This window comes from Aethalodelphis obliquidens, unplaced genomic scaffold (assembly GCF_003676395.1).
Source record: "Aethalodelphis obliquidens isolate GAN/ISIS:26980383/991018 unplaced genomic scaffold, ASM367639v1 scaffold66, whole genome shotgun sequence".
Classification (NCBI taxonomy): domain Eukaryota; kingdom Metazoa; phylum Chordata; class Mammalia; order Artiodactyla; family Delphinidae; genus Aethalodelphis; species Aethalodelphis obliquidens.
The window spans coordinates 7,342,286-7,358,741 of record NW_020838010.1 but is presented as its reverse complement, the minus strand read 5'-3'; the positions used below and the strand labels follow the sequence as shown (position 1 = coordinate 7,358,741).

At 39.4% G+C, this 16,456-nt stretch overlaps 2 protein-coding genes and 1 pseudogene across 3 annotated transcripts in view; 1 reads left to right on the top strand and 2 right to left on the bottom strand.

Moving 5' to 3' along the window:
* Positions 1-14,320, bottom strand: part of PLS3 (plastin 3) — an 89,541-nt gene extending 75,221 nt beyond the window's left edge. The window contains exon 1 of the mRNA XM_027089573.1: positions 13,924-14,320. The gene's annotated coding sequence lies outside the window, so the exon portion shown is untranslated. The remainder of the gene's footprint in view (positions 1-13,923) is intronic.
* Positions 5,728-8,743, bottom strand: LOC113610973 (heterogeneous nuclear ribonucleoprotein A3 pseudogene; annotated as a pseudogene).
* LOC113611017 (uncharacterized) overlaps positions 11,430-16,456 on the top strand; it is an 84,816-nt gene continuing 79,789 nt past the window's right edge. For both annotated transcript variants that reach the window (XR_003429323.1, XM_027089576.1), the window contains exon 1: positions 11,430-13,211. Coding sequence is in view for 1 of the 2 variants with exons in the window: in XM_027089576.1 (XP_026945377.1) it covers positions 13,051-13,211 (161 nt within the window). In the remaining variant the exon portion in view is untranslated. The remainder of the gene's footprint in view (positions 13,212-16,456) is intronic.

The window sequence follows — 16,456 nt, the reverse complement described above, 5'->3', positions numbered from 1 at the left end:
AATAAATTAATTAAAAAAGAAAGAATCAGGAAAAAATTAGCTACACTTAGATGTAGAAATCAATATTGTTCAGAGTCAAAGCAAGTGTCTACATTAACAGCAGACCAGTGATAAATGAAATGTTATCTTGTCAGTACCATTTCTAACTCATTAGCTGACCCATGGTTAGACATTTAATATTAACATATCCCATTATTCATAACAGCCAAAATGTGGAAACAACCCAAATGTCTATCAATGGATGAATGGATAAACAAAATGTGGCATATCCATACAATGGACTATTATTCAGCCATAAAAAGGAATGAAGTACTGATACATGCTATAATGTGAATGAACCTTGAAAACAATATGCTTAAGTGAAAGAAGTCAGTTACAAAAGACCGTATGTTCCATTTATACATAAAAGTCCAGAACTGGGAAATCTATAGAGACAGAAAGTAGATTAGTGATTGCTTAGGGATGGGGAGGTGGTGGGCTGGGGAGAGGCATAGCTTAAAACTCTGGAGTTTTAAGCCTCCTTCATCCTTCCAAGGCGATGAAAATATTCAAAACTTGCTGATGGTTGTGCGTATCTGTGAATATACTAAAATCCGTTGAACGGTACAATTTACATGGTTGGTACACAATGTGAATTCTCTCTCAATAACACTGCTTTAAAAAGTGAAAAAATATTAATATGTCCCAATATCCTCGTTGATTCTAAAGTTAAGCAGTTCTCACAATGAAAGTGCCATCCATGTGTAACATTCACTCCTGACCATTCACTTAAGACAAGTAAAGGAGGAAGAAAACCAAGCAAGCCATTTGCTTAGTTTTCTGACAGGTTCACATCAATATGTATTTTATTCAATATGATTCATAAGTTACCCACTTGCTGATTAGGTTTTCACAATTTAATCTTTATCAGCAAGGGCCATCCATGGCCATTTATACGCTCTTTCAAATGTATTATATTTATGGAGACCTGCTGTGTGCCAGGTGTACTGTGAAAGAACCAGGAGAATGGGTTTATTTTCTTTTCTCCCTAGAAGAACAGTGTTTTCCATGGTACATGGCAGGAATTTAGTACCGTCTTTGAAGAAAACCATGTACAGCAGACAGTACATCCAGATATACTGCATTCATTTGATCCCCTCCCACCAAATGAAATGATGACCAGATTTGGAATCCTGGGTTTTCCAGCTCATTTTAAAGTCTGGGACCATCAAGAAGTTCAAGGCAGAAAATTAAGGTGTCAGCTATACCTGTAGTTACTCGCTATTATCCTTGAGTCAGATAAAACTTAACAGAATGCTGTACTACAGAAAGTATGAGAGCTGCATGTGCAAGTAATGGCGAATCAATGTTTTTTAGGGCTTCTACATGCATGGATATTTCCACAGCTGCAGAACCAACTACTGCAGAAGTACACGCTGTGCACAACATCTACAATTTAGTAAAGCTGGAAAGAATTTTATTTTTGTAAAAACTAAATGGGGTGTGGCTCATTTTCTTGCCAAAGGGCTATTTTATTCCAAGACACTGGTGTCTGCTGACCTTCATTTATAGGCTGAGCAATGTTCTATTTAAGTAAAATTAACTCATGGTCGGCACTTTTTTTAGGATGCAATAATTATTGCAAAGAAATAACAATGTTTAAATTTGATTTGTTCTTAGTTTAGATTTGATTATATTGGGTTATACATGAATGTCTTTGTTCACACAAGGTTTAAATTTAGAAATTATTTTATGTTGAGAAAAAGGGCCATATTTAAGTTCCTTTTCTACATGTAAGAATATTTTTAGGTTTCATGAAATCCAATATTACGTTTTTTTCTTCCAGACTGCAGGAGTATCTTACCATCTTTGTAGCCCTAGCACCTAACAGTCTTCACTAAACTTACTTTAGTTGAATGATGAAGCCATTCCACAAATAGACTAATTAAGGCATTGTCTATGTTACTATCTTTGGCTATTACTCCATCTATAGTTTGTACTATCTCAATATATACTTGAGAACTCTGGGCACATTTTAAAGTTTTCCTGAGGGTTACATCTCTTTATAAATGCCTTATAGGCCGCCTTTTATATAATCTTTACACATTTCAAGGTACTTGACACAGCAATCAATCCTCCCTTCATCTTTACACAAACCTTCTCTGGTTAGGGAAGTTTGCCACCTTCTGCTTGCACCTATCAATATATTCTAGTTTGCTTTTATTTTTTGCGGGGCTGGGGGCCCAACTAATGCTGGAAAACTTTGATTTAGGATAAGATACCAAATGTATGGGTTGGCTTATACCTTTAAGCATGTAAATCTATCAGTATTACTTTTTGGTTATCTATACTGCATGGTAATTTGGCTATATTTGTTTTTTAATTATCATAAGACAAAATATAAAATTTTAATTATTCATAACCACTTGCAAAACTGATTCAACTGCAGCTTTAAACTGGAGACCCACAAACTGCTCAAAATATTTGTTGAATGTGTCAATGTCCTTCATCATTTCCTGATTTTTGCTTTTGAAAACTTCCACTAGAGGAAATAATGGGCATCGTAAATTTTAAATTAATGTTTTGGATTCACCCATGTCTAAAGGCTACATGTCATCTTGGAAAGATACTGATTTAATTTATAACTCTGCCTTCCCCAGCATTTTAAGTTTTCACTAACTTATTTTCTCTTTTCTCCTATTTTTTCAAAGGTAAACTTCTAAACATTCATGTTTATACTATTTCTACTATTGTAGAAACACTGAAGAACTTGAAGCTTTTTTTCCCTCCCCCCCAAAACAGGCATCAACATTACCTATTACCTTTCACCCTGCTCTAAGCTAAATTTGTTAGTGGCAGTGACTTTATAATGGTGTCCGTAATGTAAAAGAGTCACGTTTCCAATTTTCCTTTGAGGGTGAATTTAGACTGTTGGATGGCATATCCTCATAAAAGGATAAATTAATGGTAAAGGGGTTTCTTAGATAAGCCAAGAGGCTTCTTCAACCTGGAACATTGTTAAAATCCTCCACATTTGTAATGAAAAGCATTGGAAAGTCATATTTTCACAATACCATTAAATAAAACAGAAAAAATAAACTATCTTATTTATCTTCAATGGTGATACTTAAGGAAAAAAACGTTTAAATTAGAGGAAAATGAAGAGGTAGCTACAGAGACCTGATAAAGATCACCTAAGGCAACATTAATTGACCTGTAAATGGGAACACTGATTGAGCACCTAATATATGCCAGTTTCTTTATAAATGTTCTCCTTTAATTTTAAAGACAAGACTGAAAACAAGTGATATTATCCCCATTTTATAGATAGTGAAATTGAGGTTTAGAGGAATTAAGGAACTTCCCCAATGTCACAGAGATATAAAATAGCAAAACCATGGGAACCCATATTTTATGCTAAAATCCATTCTGACTATGAAATATAGCATGTACATGATCCCTCTGAGAACAAAAAAAGGAGGTGGTAAGAACGAGTTGTCCAGTCAGACAAAACTTTCCACATCACTTCCGGGTCATCATGGGATGCCCGGACCAACATGGTCCTTAGTGCCACCAGTGAACTGGGGTAAGGAGACAGACATCCAGGAAGGGTCTGTGAAGCAGCATGGGATAAGTTTAGGGAGAGATATGCAGTGTACAATGAGCCATTTAAATACACAAAATATTTGTTAAGTCAAGTGTTGTAATTTGGGGATTCACCATATACTGAAACTAGGCACAAATTAACTGGTGGCGCCAGTTTTACCACTATTGGATCTCCGTTTAGTTATTTAAGCAACCCGAATGAAACATAAAACTTTGAGTTTATTGAGCATTGTCAACGTATAGGTACACATCATTTTATTGCACTTTCCAGATATTGCACTTTCTACAAATTGAAGGTTCGTGCTAACGCTGCATCAAGTGAGTCTATTGGCACCATTCTCCAATAGCATTTTCTCACTTTGTGTCTGTGTCACATTCTGGTAATTCTCACCACATTTGAAACTTTTTCATTATCATTATATTTGTTATAATGATTGGTGATCAGTGATCTTCGACGTTACTAGGACACACTGAAGCCTCAGATGAAAATTGGCATTTTTTAAACAATAAAGTATTTAAAGTTATGTACTTTTTTTTAGCTGTAATGCTATCACACACTTAATAGACTACAGTATAGTGTAAACATAACTTTTATATGCACTGGGAAGCCAAAAAAATTGATGTGACTCTATTGCGATAGTCTGGAACCAACTGGAGTATCTCTGAGGAGTGGCTGTACTTCAAGAGGCTGACAGCCTGAGATAAAGAAGCCTATCAACAAACACAGCCATTTCTATGTCTGTGAGTCTACTTCTGTTTTGTAAATAAATTCATTCGTATCATTTTTTTAGATTGCACATATAAGTGATATATGATATTTGTCTTTGTCTGACTTACTTCACTCAGTATGATAACCTCTAGGTCCATCCATATTGCTGCAAATGGCATTATTTCATTCCTTTTTATGGCTGAGTAATATTCCCTTGTGTATATGTACCACATCTTCTTTATCCATTCATCTGTCGATGGACATTTAGGTAGCTTCCATGCCTTGGCTATTGTATATAGAGCTGCTATGAACATTGGGGTACATGTATCTTTTCAAATTAGGGTTTTCGTCTTTTCCGGCTATATGCCCAGGAGTGGGATTGCTGGCTAATATGGTAACTCCACAGATATAGAAAACAAACTTATGGTTACCAAAGGGGAAGGGGGGGTTAAATTAGAAGCTTGGGATTAACATATATACACTCTATATATAAAATAGATAACCAACAAGGACCTACTGTATAGCACAGGGAACTACACTCAATATCTTGTAATAACCTATAATGGCAAAGAAGCTGAAAAAGAATATATAAATATATATCTTTATATATATACAGCCATTTAACCAACTTCAGGATTAAAAGTCTCTTCATGATACTGAAAGTTTATGGTCACAAGTAAGCTTTCTGTACTTGAACTGAGTTTTACAGCAATCTGAAATCTAAAGGCTAATTAAATACAAACCTGTCTCCCTTCCCCAATTAACAGTTCTGTTTCAAAAAATAGAACTTCCTATGATTGTACACCCCACAGGATTCTACTTCATCCTCCTTTGCACCTGCTAACTAGATCAGAGGAAACCAAAATATTTCCAAGACATATACTTTACCTAAACCAGCTCCATACGAAACACTATATAAAGAATGGCTTTTTTTTTTGAGAGCCGCTGTTTGAAATCAAGGCTCTTTTTGCTTACACCAATGTTTAAATTTCAGAGATTGTCAAAGGAATTCATCTTTAAAACAAAAATCTTTGCAATTTCTCTTTATCTCAAAGAGATATTTATCTCAAAGAAATAATCAGAGTCATGAAATGGTTTTTGCCCCAGGGTGTTCGCTGAAGCATTATCTATAAGATATGGAAAGAACAAAAACTTCCAACAACCTGGAATTAGCGAAATAAATTATGAAATATCCATTATATAGAATATCATGCAGTAATTTTAAATATTTTCAAAAATATCTGATTACATGAAAACATATTTATAATACAAGTTAAAAGAATTGGATACAGACAGTATATACAGTATGATCCCAATTTTTAAAATATCTAATGTTCTACACAGGAAACAGATGAAAAATATGAACAGGTGGTACAATTATGAGTAATTTTTATTTTTCTTCTTTATAAACCCTTTTGTTTTCTTCTCATATATTTTTTTTGAAAAGTTAAAAGTTCCTTAATTTTTTATTCCTGGTACCACTACCACAATTTACAGGGCAATATACCTGATGTAATAAAAAGAAAAAGACAAAGCTACAACAGATAAAAGACCTCAGGAATGTACATGTAATTGACACTACATTGCATTAATCAATAGCTGCACTTTTTGCAAACTGTGGCTATGACAGTCCTGAACAAGAAGGGTTTCCTGTTTAAGCTGCAGTAACTTTTCTGACTATGGATCATCGTTCCTTCTGTGGCAGATTTTTACGGTTCCTCTAATGCATTTGGGACGACTGTCTCAAAGTAACCTGCAGCTTTCCTGACAACTCCTCACTCTCTCCCCTGCTAAGAACTGTAGCCCTTTTCTTCTGAGTTTTTAGAACCTTCTGCTACCATATCCACCACTTCCACCACCAGATCCATAACCACCACCATAGGGACTTCCCGAGCTTCTTCCACCAAAACTGCCCCCCTTCACGGGTCCATAATTTGATTGCTGTTGTCCACTATAATTTCCAAAATCATTATAGCTCCCACCACCACCATAGTTACCTCCAAAATTTCCTCCTTCATTGTAACCATCATATCCTCCACCACCGCCACCATATCCACCACCTTGGTTTCCATATCCTGGTCCACCACCACCATAGCCTCCTCTACTACTGTAACCAGGACCACCGCCATAGTTACCACCGTTGCCTCCAAATCCATTATATCCACCATCACCTCCTCCATAACTACCTCTGCTGCCACCACCTCCCCCACCATAGCCTCCTCTTCCACCAAAGTTTCCACCACGGCCCAAGTTACCTCCACCACCTCCAAAGTTTCCTCCACGACCCATAAAGTTGCCAGATACACCTCCACGACCTCTTTGTGATCCAGCAGATTGCATTTCTTGTTTAGAAAGGGCCTTTTTCACTTTACACTTATGCCCATTAAGAGTGTGGTATTTTTGAACAATTTTATCAACTGTATCATGATCATCAAAAGTTACAAAAGCAAATCCTCTCTTTTTTCCACTCTGCCTGTCTTCCATAACCTCTATGGTTTCAATCTTGCCATACTTTTCAAAGTAGTCTCTCAAATTATATTCTTCTGTATCTTCTTTAATACCACCAACAAAAATTTTCTTCACTGTTAGATGGGCACCAGGCTTTACAGAATCCTCTCTAGAAACAGCTCTCTTTGGTTCCACTACACTCCCATCAACCTTGTGTGGTCGAGCACACATTGCTGCATCCACCTCTTCAACACAAGAGTAAGTCACAAAACCAAAGCCCCTGGAACGTTTTATTTGGGGGTCTCTCATCACCACACAAACTGTAAGTGTGCCCCATTTCTCAAAATGTTCTCTTAAGCTATCATCTGTAGGTTCAAAGCTCAGACCACCAAGAAACAGTTTTCTCAACTGTTCTGGTTCCTTTGAATCATGGCTCTCCTCCCCCCGGCGGCGGCGGCGGCGATGGCTGGAGTCTTCTCATATTTTTAAAGTGGTCTTGTATTTTTTTAATCCAAAGTAAACTGATTAAAAAATATCCTAAGTACACACTACTTAAGACACTTTTCCAGCAGATTAACTAAATATACCTATTGACTATAATAGCAATAGGATATACCCTAGGAATCATGTCTTATCATTTTCACCTCTGAGAAAACAATCTTAAATGGTAATTCTCCCCCACCTGATATACAAGCACCAAGATGTCAAAAACAACAATAAGAAATGGCAAAAATGGGAATATGCAAGCAAGTAAAGAAATACAGGAAAAAAAGCTTAAAAATTACATTCGTCTATAAAGGACAATGTATTATTCAGTGTCAATAGCAGAATGTCAATCTGAGAGCAACACTATGTAATTAGAGCATATAATGTAGAATGCAATAATATGAATATTCAAAGCTATTATGCTGCCCTCTCAAATTCTATTTTATAGAAAGTAAAAATTTTATATATATACTTTTTATGTAAACAAGTATTCTGTATGCATATAAATTTAAAACAGCTTAAGAGAATCAGAGTTGTATTTTCAATATATGGGTTACAAGATTACAAAAAAATGATTTCCTATTTAATCTTTTAAAACAGAGATGGTAGAAATAAGAGGTCAGATTTTATAAAAGAAAATGATTTCTTTTAACAAAGAGAAACATCTCTTCAGAACTAGTCATAGGATATCAGGTTATTTCAAAAGTCCTTTAACTCAAGGCTTTCTGCTTATTCCATTTTCATGAAGTGCTATCACTTCACAAGTGCTATTTTAACAAATGTTAGCAAACATAATTTTAACAAAATAAAAATGCATAATAACACAAAGAATGACAGAGTTAAAGAACTATCATGTAATCGGCAAGATGACAATACACAGTGAAAATTAATTCCAAGTTAATAGTTTTGAGGGTGGGGGTTGAAAATAACCCCTAAGGGGCTTCCCTGGTGGCACAGTGGTTAAGAATCCGCCTGCCAATGCAGGGGACACAGGTTCGAGCCCTGGTCCGGGAAGATCCCACATGCCACGGAGCAACTGAGCCCGTGTGCCACAACTACTGAGCCTGCACTCTACAGCCTGTGAGCCACCACTACTGAGCCTGCGTGCCACAACTACTGAAGCCTGCACTGCAACAAAGAGTAACCCCTGCTTGCCGCAACTGGAGAAAGTCCACGCACAGCAACAAAGACCCGATGCAGCCAAAAAAAAAAAAAAAAAAAGAAAAGAAAAGAAAAGAAAATGACCCCTCACAAGTCATCTAGCCCAACATGTTTGTTTTTCAAATGAAGACCTGCATTAACTTCTCACCTTTTCTGTGTTAATGATGGCACACCACTTAAACATAAGTTTATCTCCTCCATTATGCACTTTTCCATACCTGCATGTGCAATTTAGAGTGCAATTATAAGGAGAAACATTTGATTTTTCATGCGTAATTTTACACAAAACCTCCTATTACGGGCAATCACAAAACTAAGAATGAAGTATGATAAGCCAAAGTATTTTGTAACCATTACCAATGAACGCCAAAATACTTCTTAGTAGTTACTTGGGAAAGGTTAAAAAAAAAAAACACCACCACATTAATGGCTTTTACAGGCTACTTGGCACAATATTTGAGGGAAAAAAATTATAAGAAAGTATTACACATATAGGCTTTTATTCTCTTGTTATCAACCATTTCTCTTATTTTTCATTACATTATGTCTGGCTTTATTTCTTCTTAGCTTGTAAAAGTGGATGGCTGGAGAACATTTACAGACAAGTAAAAATGTGGCAAGGCTTAAGTGATGAGAATTCTACCATTTCTGTAAACTCTTATTAAAGCTTTAGTGTTTCTATGATATACTACTACAGTACTTTGAATTTATATAGCACCTGTCTGCTGAAGAACCAAGGCTTACATAGCTCATTTATCCTTTCAGCATGCCTGTGAAATACACAGATTGAAAACAGATGGCTTACAAATAAAGTAAAATCCAGATATGAAAACAGAGAACTTCCATGATTTACTGAAGATGGCCTGTCTGTGCAAACTGTAGTAGCCTAAAAGATCCTGGAGTCCACACTCAATGCCTTTTCCAATAAACAACACTACCTCCTTATCATCAAACAAATTTCTAGACCGTTAAGAGAAATTAAGCTTTGTCATAATATAAAATCAGTAAGTTTAATGTGCCAAAAATCCTTGATAAGGAATGATATAAATGGTACCTCTATATTTTAAAGAAATAATATTAGTCACGGAATAAGCCACTGGTGACCGGAGAGTCACCAATTTGCCTACAAGGTATTTAGCTTGGTTCAATATAATTGCATTAAAATTGGGAAAAAAATCAACTGATAAATATAACTGAAATAAGCCAGACTATATCTATATAAAAGATATATCTTATAAAAGAAAAAAAAATCCCAGCAAACCAAAATCCTTGAGCCATGCCCTCATTTTATAATTGAGAAAATGCATGGTGTCTGGCACACGTATGTACTCAATGTTAATTATCAATATAATAATCTGAAGTGACTTTCTCAAGGTCAAACTATGAGTCAGTGGCAGAGCCATGTCTAGAATCTAGTTCTTCTGAAGCAAGTCCAACATACGTCCCCCTTAGCATTGTAATTTTCATTTAACAGCAATGCTTTTTCATCCCTAAAACAGTTTATACTCACCAATATTTATCTTTCAAGTGCTAAGAATAGAGCAAATTCAATGTTATTAAGCATATTGAATTTTTGGAAACTGTCTCACCTCCATAACTACCATTGGCCCAAGTATTATCAGATCTTCTCCTGAGACTGACATTTCATGATCAGACAGTTTTTTATATTTCTAGGCCATAATTTTAGCCAAAGCTCTCATCACTAAAAACAGCTAGTCGTGACCACTGGTATCTAAAAGACCTTCCAACAGTATAATGTATCCAAAAAACTTTTGAAACCTCCAACACAATGAACATACATCATATGGTGTGTCACTCTCTAGAATAATTACAGACTCAAAACATGATCTAGCTGTTTTCTTCTAAACTGAGTTTTATTATTTTCACAGATTAAACTTTCCCCCTCTGGATTACTTTTCACCAAAAGAGCATGAGCAAGTACAAAATGATTCCAAAAACAGTTACCCAAGTTTTCATGTATTGATAGATGTTCATTTTCAATTTTATACCAGCTACTTTTGGAATCTGTACTAAACAGCAAAAACAAACAGTTTGGCATATTCATTCCACCTAGATTATAGCAATAGCAAATTCATGAATTTATCTTATGTGCTAAGAATATTATGTCAGTAAATTTCTTGGAAAGGCAAGTAGAAATGCTTAAAACAGAATATGGAAAAATGGCAAGTGAATTTTCTTCCTTTTGTCATCAGTTTCACCATACAGAATCTCCTTAGTGCTCAGGCACCACTACCAAGTTACTACCCCCTTCTTTTCTGTAACAGTCACGCTGTTTGCCTAGGAGCAAAATTTCATGGGGTTCCTAATAGTGCCCTGGATATTGACATTCTGCCAGTATAAACAGTCACAGTCAAGTCTAATGTGCTTGTAACCATTGGTAGAAGAGACTTAATCTCAACCCAAATATTACTCACTAGTTATAATTAATCCTTCTACCCAAAATGCATCGAGCCTAGACATTTTTAGCAATTGACTCTAAATGATGGCATCAGACTAGACTAGAGACCTTGGACCTCAGTGTTGATTGTCTGTGTTAAATCAAGGCAGAGCATAATTTATTTGGCTCTCCCACCCCAGGTAAAGAGTCTGATAACTTTCTAGATCTAATTGTAGAAACTAAGAATTAGACTCATAATCCTCTAATTTTAATGAAAGCCTGGGTTCATTAGATCATATGACTAAAAAATGAAGTCAGTAGTTGTAAATGAGTGGACACACCGAGACAATGAAAGACTGGTTGGAGAGCCTAGAGAGGATCCTGTTTTGACATGAGTTAATACTATTTTAAAAAGAACTTATCTCCCTACCACTTTAACCTAGTTGGATAGTTGTGCTCTTCTTTTTTTAAGGTTAAATATTTGTTAGGAGTTCCATCTAAAATTATATTATCACCTCTCTTCCACTAGGGGGGTCTATCTCCCAGTGTAGTTAACTCCAATTAACTCAGGTGCAGTTTGAGTCCACTTCCAGCTAATCTGTGCCGCAAGGCTAGCCTTGTGGTCAGAACTATGTGCTTTAAAGTTGTTCTAGTTTTTAGGCTCAGAAACCCATGCACAGCATGAAAATGTAGTGCTCAAGTCATTCAGAGGTTGCTGCAGTAAGGAGACAAGGATTTTTGACTGAAGCATACAAAGCCAAAATCTCTTAAATATTCCCAGTTTCATTTTTAGCTGCCCTAGTTGTTTTCAGACTGAATACGTATCAACTGGATCCATTTTTGTAAATAAGTAAAGCTTTTAAACTCTCAACCTCAGAGATTCCTCTGCCCATTTCTACACTCTGCAATATATGATCTGAATAGCAAAAACTGCCATGTTTTTCCAACAGCAACCTTAACTTGGGCTACTTGGGTGGGTATTGGTCATTATGGGAGTTGTTTCTGTGGCCTCTCATTATTCTACTAAAGTACTGACAGGTAAAAACCCAACTAGCTCGATTTCTTAAATTTAGTGTCCACTGTTTCCCTGCCTGATTTCTGATCCAATTAATTCCAAACCACAATAACTGATGGTTAATTTTAGCCAAGAGATTATCCACCACCTTCAAGCAGATGCCTAATATAGAGAACAGTTCAACTGGAATATAGGCCAGACCCAGGGACATGGACAAAGCCTAATTTTTTAAAAAACACTATCTTATGGGATATGGCTTCAAATCTATCATTTAGGAATGAAATAGGGCATGAATAAATGGACGATTTTTCTAGAAAATAATTAGTAAGATATTTTTAAAATTTAGAAAAGCCATAACTAGATTGAAGGGCCACAGGGGAGATATATATCCCAGCACAAACATATTTCAAGCACTTATTTTAAAAACAGCTTCCGTTTTTTATTTTGGATAAAATCTGAGCATCCAATTTCCCTTTCTGTTCCCCTCATCCAAATCCAAGTAGAACTCCCTTGAGTAGAGGCTAGTTCACACCGCCCCCTCCCCTTTTTTGTCACGGTAGTTTTGGGAAAATGAACTTCAGCCATTACATTCCAGTTTTAAAGTCAAAAGAAGTCATGTGACCATTACCCTAGGGGCATCAGAGACTTGGGGCACGTGATGCCAATTGACATATGTGGGGCTTCGGCCACTATGTTGGAATTCACTGTAAATTGGATCTTCAGGATCAAGTTTAAGCTCCCAAATACACTGTGACATCCTGTAAAGTGGAGTGTGCGCTTACGTCTCAGTAGTTTTTAATTTCACCTAGGTTTTCTACCTACTGTGCAGTCAGCCAGGCTCTCTTCCCCACCCCCCATCCCTGGTAACAGGTCGGGCACCCCGAGCATCCCGTCTATCTGATCCTAAACGGCGAGGCTCTCCAACCCAGTTAGTTCTAAACTCAACCTTGAGTACCACCCGGCATGTTGTGCAGATAGGGTGTGGAGCAAGAATTTGCGTCGCGTACAGGAAACGTCAGAAAGCATTAAGCCCACTCCACCTCCCAGGTTGGGATCTTCTGCCCTGGAGCCTGGTCGTCGGAGCCGCCAGCACATTAGAGCAAGTAGCAGCAGCGGCGGCGGCAACTCTGGGACTGGCGAGAAGCCCGGGCGGGGGTGGTCGGCGTCCCCCGGCCTCTCATTAGACCGCTAAGTACTGCGAGTCGGGAAATGTAAACACCGGCAAGTGCAGCTCTGTGGGAGGAGGGGATGTTGCCCTCGCCCCCCGCCCCTTCGGCTCTGCCTCCAGAGGAGCCCCGGGAGGTGCCGGGCGGCCGCTGCCCCGACCACGCGCTCGAGGCTGCAGAGCCAAAGGAGCTGAGAAGGGAGCAGACGGGCGGCTCGGGATCTGAGGAGAGGAGAACGGAAAGGTACTGCCCTAATGGCCCGGAGATGTCCTGCTACAGAAAGGAAAAAAGTGCTTACTCATAGGGAGACGCGGTGCGATAGCGATTCGCTCGCTAATGGTAAGGGAAGCAGGCGGCAGGCAGGCAACCGGAGCCTCGTTCCTTCCCTGGGCCACCGCACCCCGTGGAGCCCGGGGGCCGGGGTGAGCCCGTGAGGTCACCCGAGGAGGGCGAGCGGGGGCTGGAGGCGTCGCCGGCGACCGGCTCCGGGATTTCCTGAGTCCGGAGCCGGCGGAGGAGGGGGGGAGGAGGGTGGCAGTAGCTGAAGAAGGACGACAGAGGGAAGTTAGGCGCTTGGTTTCCACTTCGGGGCCGCCGCCACGGAAGGGGAGAAGGGCAAGGGCTGGCGTCAAGGACTCCAGCCCAAGTTTGGCAACAAGTTAAGAGCAACTAGTGAGAAAGCACCATCTCTCCAGTGAAAAGCAGAAAACGTGTTTGCGGCGGGCGGTGGTCGTGGGGAACACTCGGTCACTCCCACCCGTTCTTGATGCGAACGACCGCTTTGGCGCCCAAGGTCTAGGACAGAAATTTCTGCAGCCTCCCTCTCAGTCCCCCGCCTCCCGTGCCAGGCACGTTCCTGCCGAGGTTCCCGGAGATGCTCTCTCCTGGACCCACTCATGCCCACGCCCAGGGATCCCGCTCCCCTAGTGCCCTCCCTCGCCTGCAGAGCACTTACATAAAGTCGCAGAGTACCAGATCTGGCCAGACAGCCTCCAACCGACGCACTCAGACAACTTCTGCCGCTCGGAATTTTTGCGGCTGTGGTTCTAAAGCCAGCGCTCCCTCCCCTCCTGCCAGCCCCCTCCGCCCCTCGGCCGCCGCCATTGGCTCCGGTGGTGCTAGCAGTCAGCTGGGAACCAGGAAGGGGATTGGGCCACGAGCCTGTCACATCAACTGGGTGGGGAGTTGGGAGAATAGGCACCGGGATGGGCGCCCTGGAGGGATGGGGACTAACTCTGCGGCTGGGAGCGGAGATTGGTCCTCCGCTCTTGTTACTTCCCCTCCCTGGCTATGAAGAGATTAGAAGTCCTCAGAGCCTGGCTCGGGGACCACGTTCCAAAAAATCGTATGGAATAAACGAAGAGATGAGAATGTTGGAGCGAGAGTTTGAACGTCACCAAGCCCCTATTTAAGTCTCTGGAGAGTACAGTTTCAACACAGAATCGTAAAGAGAATCTCAGCATGGGAAGGGACTAGTAATACTAGTACTTAGTTTCTTCTGCTCCAATCAGCCTGCGTGCGGAACAACGCAGAGGGAAAACCTCAGCAATCTTCCCTTTCCAGCGAGGTCTAGGGAGCAGATATATGGACAGGACGAGGCTCTCATGTTTTTGGCTTCGTGCCCAAGTAAATTGTTGACCCAAATCACCTGTCTGGTCTGTTTGTCCATGCGGAAAGGAATGAGAAGTGGAGGTGGGAAGGGAAGGTGGAAATAACGTGGTTCCCACTCGTTTGACTGGAAATGGATGTCAATTTTCATCAGTCTCCTTTCACCAGAGAAAACTTGGAGACATGCTCCTGGTTCCCAGAGGACCCTTTCTTCTTCTTGGCCTCTGTGTCATAATTGACCTCTTTCATTAATACACGTGGAGGTTTCCCCTCCTTATTGTGCATTCCAATCCTTTGGCTCACTCCAGGTCCAAAATCAGCTCCAAGGACCAGAGTTTGATGGATTCTCCAGGGTCAGGTCAAGAGCTTGTGGCACAGCTGTAGAAGAGAAAGGCTAAGCCCTTTCCTGTTTCAGTCACAACCATTTTGTTCAGGAAATGTGTGCTTGGAAAGTTTTTTAAGAATTAAAAATTGGTTCACTTACTTCTCATTTTATATTCACTACGAAAATTGCTAAATTAAGAGTGGCCTGGGACTTCCCTGGCAGTCCAGTGGTTAAGACTTCCAATGCAGGAGGTATGTGTTCCATTCCTGGTCAGGGAACTAAGATCCCGCATGCCTCAGGGCGCGGCCAAAAAAAAAGAGTGGCCTGAAAATCGAATGATCTTGTCAAGGAACCCTCACTTCATCTGCTATTATGAATTTCCTTAGAGAAATTAACCTATAGTGAGTGCTGGCGCTTCTTGAATGGGCAGAAGAGGGGAGTTCATATACTGCCTAAAGGCTACACTAGCAGAGAAGGAATTGGCACTGGGAAAAAGGCTCATTAAATATTAATTAATGATTAACCAACTGGAAGAACATATGAAAGGCACAGAAAGGTGAAAAAGAAATGAGAGAGCAATCTGGCTATCGGAAATATTAAATTTCTGGTATGAGAGATTTTGTATTGGGTCAGGTTTGGGTCAGCACAAAAATACTGATTTCAACATGTTCGTGTTGTGTGGACTGTGAAGTGTACCGCCACACACATTTACGAGAGGATCCACAGTGAGATTTCTGGCTTTCAGTAATTGGCCCAAGGTTTGGTATGGTTTCTGGAATTCTTTACACAAAATTTCTAGATACACTAATACAGTACTTCAGTTTTCTACATTTTATGGCGTCTGTTAAGTCACCACTGAAGAGCTTCCACCTGCTTTAAAACTTAAATTTACAGACTTAGAATGTCTGTATGAAGGGACTGTGCAAGCTAAATTTTTGAGTATGGATATATTTGTCTCAATTACTTAACTTAGTATTCTATTTTAGTTTATTTTTCAAGTGTTAGAATTTAGAATAAGTCAAAATAGTAAGAATCCTATGCATATGCTATTTACACTTTCCTGTTTTTTTCTTTTCAAAAAAGCTTACATAGAAGCTTTACTTTATTTACTAACACTGATGTCAGAATTCAGTAAGAGTTTGTGGTCAAGAAATGTCACTTTAATGGAAGTACAGTGGTCACAGTTTCAAAGCCACAGGGTGCCCAGGTAATGGCACTGTGTCTCAGTGCCTCGGTAGTTTCCAACAGATAAAACTTGCCCTATTTGGATGCTGGTTGAGATTCCTGTTTAACAAGCTCAACAAAGTAGAACTCCATTTTAATGAATACTGCTATGATAGCCATCTTGATGTAACTAAGCTACTTTCGTGTTACGCAAAATCTAAAAGTCCTTTTCAGAGGCTAACATTTTGCTCTAAGAAAGGAGCCTCAGACTCAAAGCTCTATTCAAACTGCATTTCTTTCTGATCTATCACACCATCAATTTAAGCCATATAGGATCATTCACAAAGTAACCCAAAGTTGGTAGTTTTCCTATCTATATAAAGAGGCTTGC